This window comes from Dioscorea cayenensis, chromosome 12 (genome assembly GCF_009730915.1).
Source record: "Dioscorea cayenensis subsp. rotundata cultivar TDr96_F1 chromosome 12, TDr96_F1_v2_PseudoChromosome.rev07_lg8_w22 25.fasta, whole genome shotgun sequence".
NCBI lineage: Eukaryota > Viridiplantae > Streptophyta > Magnoliopsida > Dioscoreales > Dioscoreaceae > Dioscorea > Dioscorea cayenensis.
In genome coordinates, this window is record NC_052482.1 from 21459172 (window position 1) to 21479353 (window position 20182).

Consider the following 20182-nt stretch of genomic DNA (forward strand, 5'->3'; position numbering starts at 1 on the left):
TTGGTTTGAAGAACGAATTAATATATGAATTCATACGCACTTTTTAACTTAGATCAATACTAATTAAAATTAAAAATTATTCATTCGTATGGTAATATTTTATAAAAATATTAAATTATAAATATTTAGAATCTTATAAAAAAAGGTCTCCAACCAGACAGACACCCACAAAATCGTATCTATATCAAATAATTATTTGTTTAAAAAGAAGACGCAAGAGTATATGCAAAAAGCCACAACTTACCACCCTTCTGCATGCGGTGTTTCAATCCACGGTAAAGTTTCAGTTCTTTCCAAAATACATCTGCATTTAAGAGAAAGATACAAGTTAAGTTTTCAAACCAAAAAAGATCAGAGGCATCAACACGTACCACATATTGAAGAGAGAGAGTATTTACAGATGAGCTGAGCCAAAACCTTTGACAGTGGCCTCTAATTGAAACCAAAAGACTTATGGTTGTCTGTCGAAGAATTTCAGAAGTATGATCAAGACCATGTGATGCCACCTGTCATGTAGCATGGCCTTCTGGCTAGACTTCGGAAAAGATGGGGCGACACTTTAAGCGCAGTGATAAAATCAAAACAGAATCACAGGACATCCATTGAGAATTTTCTTAAGAAGTGTCACGATTGTTTCACATGTACCTGATAACCTGAACTATTTACTGTATGTGTGGTAGGCATTGCACTGGTCTTTGGTCAGATGTAATACATGCCTGTGGCTAAACAGAACTAACAGGAATGGCATATGAAATATTGTCTTTCACATCTTGGCAATGGCATAGCCCTTTGTATACAGTCAATGCATGAGGTATACATCCACGGTGAGTGCATCTCCTTACAAATACCTATGCATATGTATAAGAGGACATTTGCATGTGTATATACTTTAGCATGAACATAAAATTTAAAAAATAAAAATAAAATAAAATAAAGATGGTCACCAAGTATGCAAGCCCTTTATAGCGTTCCTCATTTAGATACAATGGCCTTCCCCTTAACATATCAAGATCCTGCAACCAAATAATCATTGAAGACAAGTGGAATTCACTTGTGAAGATGTGTAAGGAAAAAATGGTGATCTTCAAGGTCAAAAATTGAAACTACAGTACAAAAGATAACTCTTAATGATCCGAGTATAAATTATCTACTTTATAATCAGTTCACAGCTTTAGACTTTACCTCTTCACCATATGCATCCAAATAGAGAGATGGCCAAAAGGCCTGGCGTGCAGATCTCTGCAATAAGATTGTAGTCTTCTGTACATGACAATCAAATAATGCAGATATAGTAAGCAATAGGTGTTAACTAAACCAAGTAAAACAAGAAGGACAACCCCAACTGTACAATGTAATCAATGAGTAAAGAAAACAGAATGATTACCCTGACTAACAAAAATACGCCAACACCAGCACCGCATACAATTGCATGTTCTAAGCACCTATTAGCCCTGAATCAGAGAACATTAAAGAATCAGGAGGAACCACAAAAGGATGGGATAAATGCTATGAAAGTGTAAAGCTCAGAATGGAGGACATCGCCAGAAAATAGAAAGCGGTAATATAACCTGCAGCAATTCTTCCAGCTTGGTGAACATAATTTGCCACATATCAAGCATAGTGCGGGTTCATCAGGAATAGATTTACAATGAGAACACTGCTGCTTTATGTACCTGATAAAAGCATTATTCTACATGATCAATCACGGACTAAATCTAGTGTAAATGAAGAATATGGTCACATAAAAACATGTAATATTCCTAAAAGTTTATCCATGCAAACCTCTGCAAAAGGTCTTGATATAGTCGAGGTAGTTGCATCAATCTAAATGGAACCGCAGGTGTGGCATAAAAAATATGCTCATGTTTACAAGCTTTGAACTTCTGAGCAAAATGTTGACACCATCTAGATGTCAATGTGCGCACAAGCTCATCTTGGAGAACCATATCTAGTGAGCAAATACGAAACATCTTCTCCAGTTCCCCAAGTTCATTTAGCTCGATAGAAAGGCAGTTAGTGTCAACCACAGAATCACTATTTGCACTAAAATCCAATCCTTCCCATGTATGATAACTCTCAAATGAAGAAGAAGATAAGGCTGAAGAGTTCATTAATTTCCAAAGCAATGCACACCGTCGTAGGTATGGGAGTGTTAACCTACGAATCATATCCTTAGGATGACAAGAAGAATCTAAGTACTTGGCAAGGGACTGCTTTTGAGCAAATTCAGATTCTCCAATAATCTTACCAACATTGTTAGAAACCCAATCACCAAATGGAGATCTGTCAAAGCAGTGATTGCTATAACATGTAACGAGTGCCTGCAATGAATCTCAATGTTAGGATTAGTTAAAACACAAAGATATAACAGAGATTTTAAAGCCAATCAATTATAAGTTTTTGTTAGCACAAGGTTATACCTGAATAACAGTGATAACATAGAAGAGATGTACAAGAGCCACAAAGAAGTCAGAGGATGATATAAATGGAACAGGAAGGCTAAAGAGAACCAACATCAGTGATGAAAAAGGATCAGAAGAAAGAATAGGATCAGCAGCCCGCTTCCAGAATTGGATATCAGGAAAATTTTCTCCCTTGTCAGTATGTTCTGGGATACAGCAATACGTTCCTGCCATGATAACGTTAGAATTTTTAAATTGCCAAGCGTCTGAGAGAAAACAACAAGCATGGTCCGACAAATTTATGCATGCTTATGGTTGTTTATTCGGTCTTTTCTGGGCTCTCTGTGAGAAGACATCATGTACGAATTTAGTTGATTGCAGAATTATTGAAATATAGATTTCTTGTTAAAACCCAGGACCACATTTTGAACAGTCAATACAATGGCATTACTATTTTATAATAATGATATGTCCATAGAAAAATAGCATGGAAAATATTTTAAATCCAAGTTAATGTAACAAAATGGGCAATTAGTAACAAGTAAATGTAGAAAGCAAAAACTCCAACTTAAACCTTCTAAACCAGCTTCATGATATATGTGATTGCATTCAATCTTGCATTCAATCTAGTATATGCAATACAAATACTTACATGCATCAATTAAACAAATAAAAGTTTGCACTGTCCTTGTAAGTATGCTTCCAGACAGGCCTATGATCAAATATTATCATCAACTTTGTGAACATATGGAAGCCCTTTTAAAATAAAATTTAACTATAAAAAAAAAAACTGTTAGACTTTACCTCTTCTTTTGTCTGTGCTTGATAAATTGATGTCACCTGAAACACCAGAGCAAATAGAGCTTGCAAAAAGTTGGACAGCTCTAAATCTCAAAAGCATCTCAAGACTGTTCACATTGCATGAATTTTGAGAAATACTGAGTAATAAGGATAGTATAGATCCGTTAGAAGAATGAAGCTCCTCACACAAAGCTACCAAGCAAGATTTAGAGCCATGTTTATGTGTGTTCTTTCCACGAGAAGCTATCTCTGTAGATATAAGAGAGTATGTAAGGGTGTTCCAGAGCATCAAGGAGTGACTAAGCCTACCAGACGATATCAGACTACCATAACTATGAGGGTACTGCAGCATACACAATTTACGGATAGCATGCTCTAAAGATGGTTCAATACTTTCACTCAGCTTCCCTGAATAAAATTTTAGGAATCTGCCTTCTCCAACCATCTTGGAAGTGCTTTGAAGAAGGGTTAAAGCCAGAGGAAGATGTAACATATCTGCTGAGGTTGAAGAGACTTGAAGCGATGCCGGACTACTGCTTAATGGCATTACTGGCCTCTGTACTGTACTTCCAGAAACAAGGCTTATAGGTAGGATTGAATTGGCAAATCTTCGGCAAACTGGACAAAGTAATTCCCCCTGAATAAGAGAAAAAAATAAGTTATACACTATTAGATGGCCAGCACCAGAAAGACATGTGAAAATAATAGTACAGTCAACAGCAATTCCCACCATATCTGGGTTCACAATATGGCCTTCAATACCAAGTCTCCTTATGGGTCTGTTTCAAATGAAAAGCAAATAAATAAATTGTCAAGGGATTGCATCATAAATGAAGTACATATTGAAGTCAAATAGTAATCTTTGCTTTCAATGTACAACAAACCTAATTCATGTAAACTCTACTATCATCATAAGCTCATATATTGAAACAAATTTTACAGTTACTTTCAGAGGTTAATAACAAGAACAAAAATTTTTCTGGTTCTACTTGTCTCTGGAGTTCTTCATCATGCCCACAAAAAATTTCCAATACAATTAAATTTCTGCTTTGCAAGTCAGTTTTTGTCATCTTGTCATAGCTCTCACTTAATCTATGATCCCAAAAATGATCCGTCTTAAAGAACCTGTGGTTTTTGAAAAGCTTTTTGCAGGAAAGGACTTGAATCATAACATGCAATAAACTAATTTCAGTAAAACAACAGTCCACATTTACTTTGGATACATTATCATGCAAAAAGAGGAACTCAAACAGTCTTATACTCTCATTCTTCTATAGCATTCTGTGGCTATTCCAAATATGGTTATTGAATAAAAATACACTGAAACACTTGGAGAACCAATAACAAACCATAAAAACGACCATATATTTTGTGTCCAGAAACTTAATAATGAAAGTAGGATGAAGCCCAATAGAAGAAATATGAAAATTTAAGAGAGAAAATAATGAACGCAGAAATAGACCGAATAGCACATTACCGAAAAGGTTGATTGTTCATTCAAACTTACCCAAAATCCTGGCGTTAGCTAATATAGTAACTTAGGAGGAGAATATTGCTAACCAGCTGATCGACACAGGACTTTGTGTGTTATAAAATGTTTAAATGTTTGTTTAACAGAACCCACCGTTGTTTCAATGACAGAAGATATCTCTCACGGCACTCTTGATGCACAGCATGCCCGCATGAAGAAATATGAATTCCATTGCAATGTCCAGGTTCCATTCCACTATAGGCAGTAGCGGTAATAGCAGAGTTTGATGATATATTACCAAGTTGTAGAAGGCTATAAATAGAAGACTGATGCTGTTTTGACGTCTCTCTTGATAATGCTGCAACATACTCTCCAAGCACAGAAAGTTTTACGCTTTTGCTCTTCTTCAAATCTTCTGTAGCATGGGAAATCAAATATTTATAATCACAACCTACAGACTCTGAATGTGATTCTGAGCCATGAATTATTCTTCTAATAGACTGATATATATCATATTCCACCAACTCAAGGGTCGATATTGCCTCTGGGGCAATAGGTAGTTGAAAGCTTTTATTACGAGGAAGTTGACCTCCGAAGAATTCACGAATGGCATCAAGTTCTGCTGGCTCAGTGTCAAAGGCAGACTCCGCAGTTGCAGTATGAATTGAATGCACTGGACTACCAAAAGGGGCATCAGCTAGAATGCTTGATATACTCTGATTGACTAAATGAACTCCCTTAGCCGATTTGTCATCATCTTCCCATGACAGAGGGCCTCTTTCAACAAAACTGGTTAACCGAGATCTCTGGTATCATAAGCATAGGAAAATAAGATACATATAGTCATCCATCGAGAACAATAAGGCATCATAAGTTAGAATGTTAAAACTTGAAACAGTTCCACAGGGCTATATCATCCCCATTCAGATATTTAGATAGCTAATGAGATGGAATACTCGTACATCCTGTTATGGATGAAAAAAACTAGCATTTTCTAGAATGAAAGAATGCAACCCAAACACCAACCTGAAGAAGAATAAGGTAGCACAGAGGGCTTTGTGAATCAGGATCTCTGCAAAACGAACAAATTGGCTTGGTCTCTTCTCGATCATGATCCACATCAGGCACAAATGCTTCCTTGTTGGATGCCAAAGCATCTAGATCATCACTTGTGTCATTCAGGCTAGCAATAAATTTGGACTGTTCAGCTTTCATTTTTTCCTATGAGAATAAAACAGTAAAAGATGTCATCACAGAAATGGAATCTATTATCTTAAATTTGTATGGAAGCAAATTTACAATTGTAAGTCCAACAAAGCCTCATTGATCAACAAAGTTTCAATTGAAGATCATTTTTCTCAAACACTCCAACTACACCATCAAATACATAAGCTAGTCAAGCATACGAGGATGAATCAAACCCATATAAGACTACTTTTATATTGCCAAGAAAAATAAAAATAAAAAATAACTAACAAAAGCATATTTTTCAAAGCTACAAATAATTCACATGATTCACACATGTAGATGAACATTTTTAAAGGGCATAGCCTTCCTTGATTGTGTGTTAGGACATGGCAAGAAAATAATGATCCCAAATGTTAGGAATAACGTTCCAAATCAGTTACCAAGGCGGGAATGTATGCCCTTTGTTCTTTTTTAAGAAAATGTGACATGCAATTAGGTCAAGATTTATCCAAATAGCAATTAGGAAAAACACAACTGCACACATCAAGTTTAAAAATCTGGTTATACCAAATCTGTGTACTTAACAGCAGAGAAGCATAACTGAATGACATTTTTGGCAGGATATTGCAATACATCAAGGTCAAGGCCAAACCAGATTTTACCAATATAGCAGCTTGACGCTCACGCATTTTAGCCTTTCTTTCCTCGAAGCCAGAATCTGATGCTACATTCTTGACAGCCTTATCAGAAGCCTGCTGAAATATAGTATGGGCTAAACCTGGCTCCAATTCTCTAAGTTCCGCATTGCATTCCGCACTTAGATGTGCGAACTTCCTCAATAAATTTTCGATCAAAGAGGAGATGTCACACTGTCTTGTTTCAGCATAGCTCTTACTACTTTGTTCCTTATACTTCCTCATTAGCAAAACCAGCAGAGAAAGCACATTTCTTTTTCTTCGGATTACGGCGGCATCAATAGCATCCACATCAAAAGCTTCCAATGCATAAGTTAATATAGGAAATGAGTTTTTGAAGCAGCATGGTGCACCTGGGCCTGACTGGTCATCTATAAGTGATAAGTTAACATCAATCTCAGTGCACTTTATATTTGATTTTTCACAAATATCCAATGCTAAGGAAAGTAAATGCAATGCTGTGATTAGAACACTATCAGGAGTATGATTTGCCGATGAACCATCTGCAAGAAAAGCATAGTAAAAAACTGCTTGAATAATTTGGAGCACAGCTTTTGATGTAGCTATTCTGGAAATTGTGCTCATAGGGTAAAAGATATCCGACCACCGAGGTAACTGAACATTCAAAGCAGAAACATTGCGGAAGCGTAAATATCTCTCCTCAGCAACTTGCAGCTCCCTGGAGTTCCAGCGAGGATGATACAGATCCAAATCTTTCCAGTACTCTTCCCGCAGTGAATATTTGCCCTAATTGGATTAACTTATTATTGACAGTCACTTTATGAACCAAACACACAAGAAAATACTACATAACAGATAATGACCTGCTTCATGCCAGATGGTTTTGAATATACAGCAAGAATGTCAATAGCTTTTTGAAGCTGATCGCTCTTTGAAAGATCACGTGGGAGGGCTTTCACCAGCTGGCTGTGTGTAGCATCACCAATTGCTAATTTGTAAATCAACTCTCTGCACAAATTCTCAAATGTGGAAAACCCACAAAATCGTCGTTCTTTAACTATCTGTATGATAAGAGCAAGCATTTCCTGCACTAACACTGGTTCGTACCTGGAAAAAGAAAATTTCCTAGCAATCAGACATTTAAATTCTACAATATGATATCAATTGAGTTCATAACAGAGAAAGAATGGCAACACATCATAGTGAAGAAGCATGACAAGTATAGTTCATGTTGTGATGTGTTAGGCATTGTTAATCAGCAAATACAGAGATAGTCACAGGCGGCCATAAATACTCCACAGGAATTTCTCAATAATTAGTAAAATCTCTTGGTCCATTCTAACGGGGGAAAAGCATCATCCAAGTAACAACTACTTATATTTGAGAAAATCAACTCATCAAATAGCAGGTCAGAACAGGTTAATCGTTATAGATTTATCTTAAAGGATTTAAGATATAATGCAGAAAACTTAAATCTCATGGTGCACACTAAAAGAATGTGTCAGTCAAACAACTAGTACTATCAGTGTGTCGTAGAAACTATATGAAAATTTGAGTCAAAGTAGACCAAAAATAGCACACCAAGAACAGGTGATGGATGCAGTAAACTTCAAAATAATACCTAGTAATTTAGTTTCTATATGTCTCTGATCCAAAATATATCAACCAAAACAACACCGATTAATCAATCAATAAAAAGCTTCCAATTACCAATCATATTAGAAAGATTTCCGTAAATGAGGCTAACAATGACTGCCTATCTGATAAAATGCTTGCCAATATAATAATCAATCAGATAATAAGGAAAAGCATAAATTGATAGCTCAATTGATTGAAAAGCCTACAGGATGGATCTGAATACTCGGAAGTGTGGTTCAATAGCTCCAACCAAACATTAGATGCACAACTACCATGCAGGTAGGATCTAAGACATGACTGTACTATTTAGAAAGAAAAGCTAGCTAAGACAAACTTCACTGTAAGTAATTGGGAAAAGCATACTCATTGTGCTCTGCATGATGTAAAGATGTATAATCTGATAAACCAAATCTTTCTTGAATCCTCTTAACAAATAGCTCTGGAGGAGACAGAGCAGCACAACATTGCAACAAAAAAAGATCAGATTCCAAACCTTGCTCTAACCTGCACCCACAAAATTTAAAAGAGAACCTCAATTCCAGCCGGTTAAGAAATGTAATGAAATTTCCATTAGGCGGCACATAAACTCACCATCTAACAGAGCGATACCACTCCGAACTCATTATGGCAGCATCACCATTCTTTCGCCACATGCCAGCACGGACTTGGGCAGAGAATACCCTTAACCTTAATGGATGTTCCATAACAAAGGCAGAAAATCCATAAGGATGAAAACCACCTAAAGCCTGCCTGAAAAATTCTCGATGATGCACATCTGAAGGGATTGAAGAAGCAGCTTTTGGCATCCTCATCATTCCAGCATAACATTTTAGTGCTTTTCGAAGTAATACTGAAAGCAAACGATGTAAGGGAATATGGAATGAGATTTCCTGTGAGCTGACATCAAAAACTATATCAGGCCACTGTGCCATGCTCAGAAGACCTACTGTTTCAGCATCTCTCACAGAATCTATCTCCATAGAATTTTCATTCAATTTTCTGCTCAAACAAGCATCTCTAGAGAATGCACCGGACATGTCATTCACATCTAATGAGCTGTTATTTTGATTAAGTGCTTCCCTTGTTTCAGTAGTCATCACTTGAACCGGAGAAAAAAAATGAAATCTCTCATGATTTTCATCATGGAAAGACGCACGGTCTCCATCCACCCTTTCTCTGGACATTTGTCTTCTATAGACTCTATTACTATTACTACACTTCTTGATCCCGAAAATTTTCTTACTCAAGTTCATGACATTGTACCCAGAACAGCCAGTAGCATCTATTGAATTGGAATATTTCCTATTTTCAGGTTCTAACCAAACTTCAATAGCTTTTAAGCATTCGAATATTAACCGTACCCCAGAAGAGGGAATAGAAAGATGTTTGTGCATTTCAGAGATACCTTCAGTATCTATTTCATGACTTGGAATAATTCTACCTCTCAACTGACCTGCAGAGCTTCCTTCTGAAAACCTGCCCACTTTTGCAAGGTATACTCCATCATCATCACCATCATCATCATCTTCCAGACCTCGTACTGTGGAAGCAGTCATACTCTCATCTTTACTTTCTCTGGTTTCAACAAGAGACAATGCGCCTTTCGCCAAAAGAGTATGGACATTTCCAAGATAGTGCCCAAGCATAAATGGAGTGTGTATAATGTCATTTTCTTCCTCAGTGTGGACAGCTGTCTGCCTCTTCTGAGCATCCATGCCTTGTACAAGGCTTAAGAGCCTTATCCAAGCTCTTGACATATCAACCACCTCTTTAGCAATATATTGGGAAACTTCTTCATGGCTCAACACATAGCGTGTATCTTCGACCAAGCGGATCGTTGTTTCATAAAGATTTGCCCACTTGACTGCCTGAAAAAGGGTTGCTATCAAATTCCAAAAATAGTAGAAAAGCAAAGGAAAGATACAGAAATACTTAATATGGAAGTTATGCAACCAACAAAAAGAAACAACACAAAGCAATCATGCCAAATTATATTTCGTTGTGCATGAGAGTGTGGCCAGTATAACTTATAGCAAGGCCAGGATGTCTGATTTATGCAAGATAACCTGGTCTTGATAATCATAACATACTTTTGGAGTGACTGCACTGTGACTGCACTCCTTAAAAATGTACACCAATCAAGACAAACCATTAGAGCAGAATACAGAATGATTAAAACAGAGGGCAAGACCATATAGTCCATGGCATTAGTAAGTTACCTGCAAGCGTCCATCTTCTCCTACACATGAAAGAAAAAGGTCCTCCAAGCATCTCAACAGCACACCGATTAGATTAGCTTCCCTTACAAGTCGAGGTGTTAACGTAGGCACCGTAAAAATTTGTACAGAGAAAGTTGATAGCAGCGGGTACTGCTTTAGTTCTGAGTCAGTACATGCATCAATGAATTCCTTGACACCAATTTGATAGTATCTTATGAAAACTTTTGCAAACTCGTACTTAAAAAGAGGCTCTCCAAGGAGTTTCAAAAGCAACTCATGCAGCCTTTTCACAACCTTCTTGTCCAAGAACCTCTCTCCCATCAAAAGAGCATCTAATAAACCAGTACATGCAAACATTCGTTTGGAGACAAAACTAAGCAAGCTTTCGCTACAATTGCAGAAGTTAAGCAACATCTCAATAATTGCCAAAGATAACTCATGGGTCATTGCATGTACTTCAGTTCGATCATCTTCATTTTTGGGTCTATGGCATTCCATAGATATCATCTTGTCCTTCCAAGATGAAAAGAGAGCATCGAGAACAGGTCCAATAGAACTTGCTAAATCATCTGGGAGAGGTTGAATCTGTTCACTTCCTTTGTGTCTTGAACAGAATCCCTCTCGCTTCCAAGCAGTCACATCCCCACAGTCACAGCACCCTCCACCAGAGTACATTATTGAATAGTCATGACCCTTATGGTCACCATTCTGGAAACAAGGGACGCATATTGCACAAGTCGGATCATGCTCACAAGTTCGGCAGCGATAAGCTAAATCATTCTTTTTCCAAACAGTTCCACAGACAGCACGTTGACCAGAAGAATTCTGTGCCAAATTCTTTAAACATGCACATGGTTCTTCCTCAAACATCAGCCATTGCAACCATAAAAGACTTTCACTAACCAAAAGTTTTATTTGGGCTTGTCTCTGCCCGCCCACAGATTCTTCTTTAAACGACCTGCAAATCGCATATGCATCTACATCGGATGGTAAGATACACGAAACTATTTCTGGAAGCAAGGACTTGTTCTCCCCAACAAAAGCGACCAAGCCTGCCTGAGATTGATCGAGATATTCCTGAGGAACCCCATGCTGATCAAGTTTCTGAAAACTCACATCACAAATTCCATTAGAATTTCAAGAACATCAAACCTGAAATTCTTGTACATAAACAAGCAACTCTGTACATACTTCAAAAACAATTTAAACACTCAATTCAAGATTTCACGCAAAACTATTGAAATTCAACTCAATAAGTGAGTACTATTCATGAGTTTCATAAAAAGAACACAAAAACCATGAGAAAATAAGACAGTTGGCACTACTAATCTAATTAAAAAAATCCAACAATGCTTGTGAATTCCCAATTGGAAACAATTAACTAGTTTACACAACAAAACCTCATGAATGCCATCAATTTTTTTGCAGTTTTAATCAAAGAGAAACAACAAAAGCAAAAACCAAATCAACCCCATTAGATTTTCTTAGAATTACTGAATCAAAAAATCTCTAAGAACAAAAATAGTAGAAAAGATGCAAATCCAGCAAAAAAACAAACAAACATCAGCAATTCGTGCACATACCTGAAGTATGGCATCATGGTGAGAAAGAGCCCGTCTCTTCTCCGGCGGGGAACTGACATCCATCCCGGCCACGATCCGCAGCCAGTCTGCGCAGCTCCAGTACCTCGATCGAGAGCTCTCACGCCCCAGCGTTGCAGAAGGAGATCAAAAAATCACACGATGAAACAAATCACAATCGAACGCCCTCAGAGGGATAAACCCTAGACTCCACCGCTCTCAAATCTAGGGTTTTTTCCACCGATTACCATGAAAGATCGAAATCAAGAACTCTTTTCAAAAAATGAAAAAAATCACAAAAACAAGCGTACAATATAATGAATTCGGGTGAACATATCATGCTTTACTTTTCGTCTTCTCGAATGATAATATCCATAGTTTGACCAAAACACCCCTGGACATACTAATATTTAAATTTTCTTAGGAGATTTTAGTCGGTGTTATTTATTTCCTATATAAATTTTAATTGAATAAATAAGTATATGAATAATTATTTTTTTAATGAATTTAAAATATTTTTTTTAAAAAAAAATCTATTATAAAGTATTATTATTTATTCAAATGTTGGCCCATTTAAGAAAATTTTTTGCTTCAATATATTTAAAAAATAAATGAAGAGTGTCTATATATATTTATAAAAACAATCCTTATTTTTATACTCTACAAATCATTCTTATTTATTTATATATTTCTAGAATCAAACAGCAATAAAAAAAAATTTAGAAATCAATAAATATATATATATATATATATATTGTTATTGTTATTGGATCGGGTCCAACAAAGGATCCGATAAAGTATCGGATGGAGATCCGATAAGGATCCGGATCCGGGCAAAACCGCCCATTCATCGACTATCTGAGAATGCCGGAGGCCAAGAGAGCATCCATAGCAGCACCAAAGCTCGAGCTTTTGGCGGCGCTCCAATGGCGGCAGCGGCATCGGCAACCGCAGGGGTGGCGGTGGCGATGGCGGCTTCGAGAACATTCTTGCTCTCCGGCCCAAAGCTTTTATGCCGTTCAAGATCCTTCATCCATCCTCACAAACGCCTCACCTTCCTCTCTCGGTGCTGCTCCTCCTCCTCTTCTCCGGCCACCATCTCGTCACTTCCCGTTTCGACGGCGAACGTCATCGAAGTCCTCGAGGGACGTGGCCTCTTGGATGCCATCACCAGCGAGAATCTCAGGTCAGTGGCTTCTACCTCCAATGTCAAAGTATACTGTGGCTTCGATCCAACCGCTGAGAGCCTGCACCTTGGGAACCTATTGGCCATCATCGTCCTCTCCTGGTTCCAGCGCTGCAGCCACCGCGTCGTAGCTTTGATCGGCGGCGCCACCGGCCGTGTCGGCGACCCCTCCGGGAAGAGCCTTGAGCGCCCCGAACTCGACCTCCAAACCCTAGAGAAGAACAGCTCTGGGATCAGCGCTTTGATTTCCAAAATCCTGGGCAGAGGAAAAGACCCCAACTTGGTTGATGAATTGGGGGAAAATGGAGTTTCCAGTGATAAAAATCCCTCCTTTGTTATCTTAAACAATTATGATTGGTGGAAAGACCTAACCTTGTTGGATTTCCTCCGAGAAGTTGGGAGATTCGCCAGGGTTGGTACAATGATTGCCAAAGAGAGTGTCAAGAAGAGGTTGATGTCTGAAGAAGGGATGAGCTACACTGAATTCACTTATCAGTTGTTGCAGGGCTATGATTTCTTGTATATGTTCAAGAACATGGATGTGAATGTTCAGATTGGTGGGAGTGATCAATGGGGGAATATAACTGCCGGAACCGAGCTTATTCGGAAGGTATTGCAGGTTGAAGGAGCTTATGGGCTCACATTTCCTCTTCTGTTGAAGAGTGATGGGACAAAGTTTGGGAAATCAGAAGGCGGTGCCATTTGGTTGTCTCCGGCGTTGCTGTCACCTTACAAGTTCTATCAGTACTTCTTTTCGGTCTCAGATGTTGATGTTGTGAGGTTTTTGAAGATCTTGACCTTTTTGAGCATGGATGAGATCAAGGAGTTGGAAGATGGGATGAGGAAACCTGGTTATGTTCCAAATTCAGCTCAGAGAAGGCTCGCAGAGGAAGTAACACGGTTTGTTCACGGCGATGAAGGGCTTGCTGAGGCATTGAAGGCAACCGAAGCATTGAGGCCCGGGGCCGAGACTAAGTTGGATGCTGCAACAATTGAAGGCATAGCAGAGGATGTGCCATCTTGCTCTTTGGCATGTAATCAAGTGTTGAATTCTAGTTTGGTTGATCTTTCGGTCTCAACTGGTTTGTTGAGCAGCAAGTCTGCGGTGAGACGGTTGTTAAAGCAAGGCGGGCTTTATTTGAACAATCAAAGAATTGATAATGAGGATAAGATTATTGAGTCTGATGATGTAATTGATGGCAAATTACTATTATTATCAGCTGGAAAGAAGAACAAGATGGTGGTGAGGATATCTTAATTCTTTTCTCCAAATGCTTCAACTGATTGTTTCTGTTGTTAATATTTGATGAAGAAAGCGAAAATTATTGTTATTAACTTATTATTATTTGCACTCACAACTTGAAATCTATACATGATGCATATTTTTCAGCACATTGTTTTGCTTCAATGATCAGTAGTAGTCCTTTTTTAGAACTTGTGCTGGTTATTTTCGAACATATAAAATTTCCATGTTTCTATGGAACTTGAGTTGATCTGATTTTAAATTGGAGAGATTGTTATCATCTGGTTAGACAATTGATCACCTACAATGTAATGCATATATGCTTTGGAGATTATTAACAATGTTGATCACTTCTTCTGTTGTGAAAAATGGATTGAGATGAAAGTTAAATTGAACAGATAAATCTGAATGTATTTGTCGGACACCGGAAAGTAGAACTTGTGTTATTGGTTTCCTATATTGTATTTTCATGATCAATCATGCTTATTCTTCAAATTTAATCACTTGTCTCACCTCTGCTTGCAAATACGAATTGCCAATCAGTGTATGTGTTGAGGCTTTAAAAATATAATTTTCGGTGCATTTGGAAGTTGCAACATTGGTTTATCACTTATGATTTGACCAATTTTACATACAATGTTTATTGACAAAACCATTGTTGAAAGTATCAAGTTGTTGATACTTTTTCAACTGTCTTCAGAAATTCTCCAACAATCATCAGATAAATATATATATAAAGAAAAGATCGATCTTAACTCTATGATACTATTTTCTTTTCTGCTGCGTGTATATATATGTCATGTATTAATGATTTGAATTAGCAGATTAGAAAGATCATGTGACATTGGCCTATCACTCATAACTCAACTGAGTTTTAATGCAATGTTTATCAACAAAATCATTGCTGAAAGCCTGAAAGTATCAAGTTGATGACACTTTAATGTTCAACTGTCCTAATTCTATCATACCGATTTCTTTTTTGGCTGTATATATATCATGCATTAATGATTTGAATTAGCACATCAGAAAGATCATGCTTGCAATCATTTACTGATTTTTCTTAATACATGTAGCATTTTATAAATGTAATCAATTTTCATGTCCCATCATCCTAATAGACTCGGAAATTTTATTTATATTTTCAAAAGAAATAAAGGCGATGCTAATAGTTTCTAATAGTTTTTCGATGAATGTTGTATAGTTCGTATTTGTGCTACGATGTTGTGCCTAATATCAAGGATCGAGTCTTCGAGTTATTTGTGCTACATGTTCTCACATTCTGTTCTTCGGAAGTTTTGTGTATAGTTAGCAAGTTGTACTCATTTCTTCAGCTTGTTTGGCATATCTAGACCAAAGGAAAAAGAGATGAATTTATCACCATCTTGCTCAATGCAAGGGTCCATTCATATACATAAGCACTGTTGAACAATGAACTTGTATACATGAGTAATTCTAAGCATGCTAGAGCTAGGTAGATGTGCTATTCTAGCAGACTGAACATGTTCAATGAGTTTGAACAAATTGGAAATTAACCAATTTAATCGAACTGACCAAATTGTTTTGGTAAATTCGAGGTATAGGTTAAATGCACACACTGAGCTAGAGCAAGGAGAAGGGAAAAAATATCCAAATTGACAGTGATAATGTTAGCTGTAGGCAGACACTTCATACACAAAGAAAGTTCAGCTTTGTTTTCATTCAAGTATATTCATATATATTGTTGAAGATGAACAAGAAAAATTAGTGAGATTTTGTATACCTTAACTGGCTTTCCATGAAGAATGTGAGCATAATTGCTGTATCTCACAAAACCAAAACCTTTTTCCCCATGAGGTTGTGAAAAAAGCGGTGGAGAGCAAGTTGTGTAGCCTGCCATTTGATATTACAATGTATGCAGAGAACAATGCAGAAAGACAAGCCAACTCTATCCATTGAAGAAGAGTCTCAGAATATACAAGGTCTAATCAATTGTCCCTAGCCTTGTGTTATGTTAATAAAGAACAAACTATCCAACAAATATTTTTTCATAAATCATTTTGTTTGAGTGGTCCATCTTCACCCTTGGAGCCAAATATATATATATATATATATATATATATGTTAAATTTAAGCATATGATTCCTTTCTCTGATGAGGATGGTGATTATATACATTTTGAGTGCTTATATGGTGAGCCTTTCTGATGAACATGGTAATCAAATATGAGGTGATGTTGATTGCTCACTTAAGAATGTATTTTGTTTTGTATCTCCATATTAAATTGAAGCATATGGATCCTTTCTCTCTTTCTGAGATAGCATAGAAAATCTCATGTGACTGACTGCCTTTGTTGTGGTAATTGCGAGATAAATAGGAATTAAAACAAGATAATTGAATTCTAAACACAAGAAAATGGCCAGGATGCTAGAATTTAGATTCAGTTGGTAAGGCAGAGTTTAATTTGGACATCTTTGGTTAATGAGTTTGTCTTTCAAATAATGTCACTAATTTTAATGGATCGTTTATTGGCTTATGATTCGGTATTTGTTTATGGATGAATATTTGTTTGAATATATATATATATATATATATATATATATATATATATTCTCATGTTCATTGATATTTGAGAGCAGATACTTGTTCTTTTAAGTCATTAGTTAATAGTGAGATTATGAAAACTGAGTGTTAGTTTATTGTGATCTTTTATATACAATAAGAAAATAATGTCAGGAGATTGATTCAAAATATGTTCAAATGTCTGATTAACCTCTTAATGAGATGCACTCTCCGGTTTGATAGGTTGCCATAGAAGATGTGAACCTTATTTTCTTGTATGCATATAATATTGATTGATTGTTCCATCACTTGTTCATTGGTATTTTAGACCAGTAATTGTTATTTTAAGTGCCTAGTTGATACTGAGATTATGAATGTAGTGTTAGTTTGTTATGATCTTCTATATATATATATATATATATATACAATGAACAAATTAATGTCAGGGGATTGATTTGACTTGTGTTCAAATGAGTGGTGCTCTGATTAGGCTCTGAATAAGATGCACTTTCTGGTTAAATAGGTTTTCGTAGATGATGTGAATATTATCTTTCTGTGAGTTTGTGATAAGTGATTTAGTGGATCTTAACTATTGGAAGAATTTCTGTTTTTTTTTTAAAATTTTTTTTAATTTCCAAGTCTCCTCTTTTGTGTGTTTCTGGTTCAAACAATCAATCAGTTTTCGGTCTTCTTTTGTAGTTATTTTAGGAGGAAATAGGTTTTTTTTCATTTTGATCAGTTTTCGCATACAATGAGGGTTGTATGCGAATGATATTTTAAATTTGAATATATATAATTTGAATTGTGTGAGGATGAACTGGTAATGATATATATTTGATAAGGAATGAAATTTGTTTGTATTATTCTTTGTATTTTGAGAATGGATTTGTATTTTACTTTTATGAATTACTGTGAGGTTCACGTCCTGTATATTAGTATTACTAGTGATCAAAACCGAAAGCCCTTTCTTCTTGAAGATTGAACTTTCTAGCACTAGTAATATTGTATTTTTAAGGTTGCTGTCTGTTACTCATGATTCTTAACTGCTATCCTTGTTCATTGCACATATCATTGCCATTGTAGATTTGATATAAGATTCCAAAATTTTGGATCATTTCTTTTGATTTGGCATGTAAATCAAACATAGTTGGTGTATGCTGACTTGGATAACTCTTTTATTTATGGATGAAGGTTAGTTAAGCTTGCGCTCGGAGTTTTAGCAATGGCAGCTACTTGTCTTTGTGATGTTGTTGCTCTGAAGGGTCGAATTCATAGAAACATTGGAATACCTGCTATTTGTGAAATATCATCAGGATGTTTTATGGGAGAAAGGAATCAATTAATTTCGGCTTGGCTATTCCGGACCAATCAGAAACGCTTGATGACCAGAAGCAGAAGAGTGCAAGACAGGAGTAAGAAGAAAAGGATCCATGATCTTGAGATAGCAACCGAACGGTGGAAAGTAGTATCTAAACTGCTGGTCATGATGGAAATTCTCAGAAAGGAACCCGAGCAAATAGCATTGTTAAGAAGATTAGAACAGTATCGGCAGCAAATTAATTTGAAAAAGCCGGATAAAGTTTCAGACTTCATTCACAAGTCCCCCGAGATTTTTGAATTATATCGGGACAAGAATGGGGTTGTTTGGTGTGGACTTACAAAGCGAGGAGAAGGTCTTGTAGAGGAAGAAACTCGGCTTTTGGAAGAGCACTTGGGAAACACAGTTGAGTATGTGACTAGATTGTTGATGATGTCTGTAAATAAAAGGCTTGCGCATTTTAGGCGGGACTTGGGTCTTCCTTATGATTTGAGGAACAAATGGATCCATATGTTTCCGGAGCATTTCAGGGTTATAAAAATAGATGATGTTGAATACTTGGAGCTAACGTCTTGGAATCCTTCTTGGGCAGTTACAGAGTTGGAGAAGAAATCGGTTGCCGGGGCAAGTTCCGAGCTTCACTCTCTAGGAGTACTCACCTTCCTTAATAAAAATGGATAAATCACAAATTTATTGAAAAGGAAATAAATCAAGCTAGTACAGTACAAGCAGATAATGAAAAAAATAAACAAGGACGCTCACCAGAGATGAAGCACAAACACAATTAAAGTCTGAAAAGAAAAAAAAAAAGACAAAGATAAACAACAGTTTTGTGGACGAAAGTCACCAACAGGGAACTCAAGTCTACAAAAACTATAAAAGACTGAGCTCCATTCCAGATTAGGGATTGATTCTGGGTCACCGGTATTGTTTGAACCCCTAGCACTGAGAAAACTCACCCTTCCATTTCCAATGAAGTTCCCTCTTGAACTCCAGGAAAATTTTTAGAGATGGTGGAAGAACAGAACACTTTCAAAAGAGGCCTTATCTATCTCCTTATGCTGAGGCACGAGATCTTAGTCCCGGTCAAAATGTCTCTTGTTAATCATTAATAGAGAGATTTCAAGATCAAGATGGATCTTGAAATATAAATGGTAAGGAATGTAAAACCATATTAAAAAAAAAAACCTATTATTTGTTTAAATTTAATAATTTATCACAATAAAAAGTATTTTCTAAAAGAATGCAAAGTTTTAGTTGTTTTTCAATTAAAGAAACAAAAAAATAGGTAACTTTCGAAGTGCAGATGAAAGGGAAAAAACCACACTATCTAATAAATAATTATATATCTTACTTTTTAAGTGTGGGTTCATTGAATTTATAGCCTTATCTCCAAAATCACTTTTGACTACATGCTATTAATTCCATTATAATTATTTCATAGAGAAAAAAAAAAAGGTCATATTTTTCTCTTATAATTAATTTTATAATTCAATCCAATTTATTGCGTTATGATTTGATTTCTTTAAAAAAAGATATTTTATCTGCCATTAACAATTACAGTGTCTAAATGCAATTGTTTTTTATTTTAATAGTATTTTTAAAATGATTCTCATTACAGGAACAAGAATTGAATCTTTATTTCATTTATTGTGTTGCTACTTTTTTTGTTTGTCAAAATAAAAATATAAATATCTGATGATAAGGTTCATATTCTGCTACATTTGGAAGGAATTATGGTATTCATGCTTGTGGTTGTAATAGAGCATTAGATTTTTTTTATAAAAAATAAAAAATAAAAAATAAAAATAATGATAAATAAAAAATCATTGGATTGTTGCAAGTGCCATTACAATCAGTTTCTCATCAGAAATGGTTGGCTGTGGTCCTGTTTTTGCTGCTAAAAGTTAAGCAAAACATGGTCCTATCAAATTACCGTAAC

General features: G+C 36.2%; 3 protein-coding genes across 4 annotated transcripts; 2 read left to right on the plus strand and 1 right to left on the minus strand.

Annotated features, from left to right (window-relative positions):
* Positions 1-240: 240 nt before the first annotated feature.
* LOC120273324 (E3 ubiquitin-protein ligase PRT6) lies at positions 241-12313 on the minus strand. The gene is made up of 18 exons (XM_039279946.1): positions 11959-12313; positions 10376-11479; positions 8748-10024; positions 8520-8660; positions 7382-7625; positions 6525-7304; positions 5701-5895; positions 4828-5480; positions 3934-3982; positions 3207-3840; positions 2421-2629; positions 1783-2321; positions 1569-1673; positions 1385-1451; positions 1183-1260; positions 945-1013; positions 418-506; positions 241-304 (listed from the first exon to the last, which is right to left on the minus strand). The coding sequence occupies exons 1-18, from the start codon at positions 12019-12021 to the stop codon at positions 241-243; spliced, it is 6360 nt and encodes a 2119-aa protein (XP_039135880.1). The 5' UTR covers positions 12022-12313.
* Positions 12314-12828: 515 nt separating this feature from the next.
* Positions 12829-18251, plus strand: LOC120274034 (tyrosine--tRNA ligase, chloroplastic/mitochondrial-like). Of its 2 annotated transcripts, XM_039280780.1 has the most exons (2): positions 12829-14384; positions 18114-18251. In XM_039280780.1, the coding sequence occupies exons 1-2, from the start codon at positions 12882-12884 to the stop codon at positions 18120-18122; spliced, it is 1512 nt and encodes a 503-aa protein (XP_039136714.1). In that variant the 5' UTR covers positions 12829-12881; the 3' UTR covers positions 18123-18251. The 2 variants fall into 2 exon arrangements, with proteins under 2 accessions (XP_039136714.1, XP_039136713.1); XM_039280779.1 differs by lacking the exon at positions 18114-18251 and having other exon boundaries at positions 12829-14768.
* On the plus strand, positions 18145-18921 carry LOC120273325 (protein WHAT'S THIS FACTOR 1 homolog, chloroplastic-like). The gene has a single exon (XM_039279947.1). It carries the CDS (start codon positions 18145-18147, stop codon positions 18919-18921), a length of 777 nt encoding a protein of 258 aa, XP_039135881.1.
* Positions 18922-20182: the final 1261 nt, after the last annotated feature.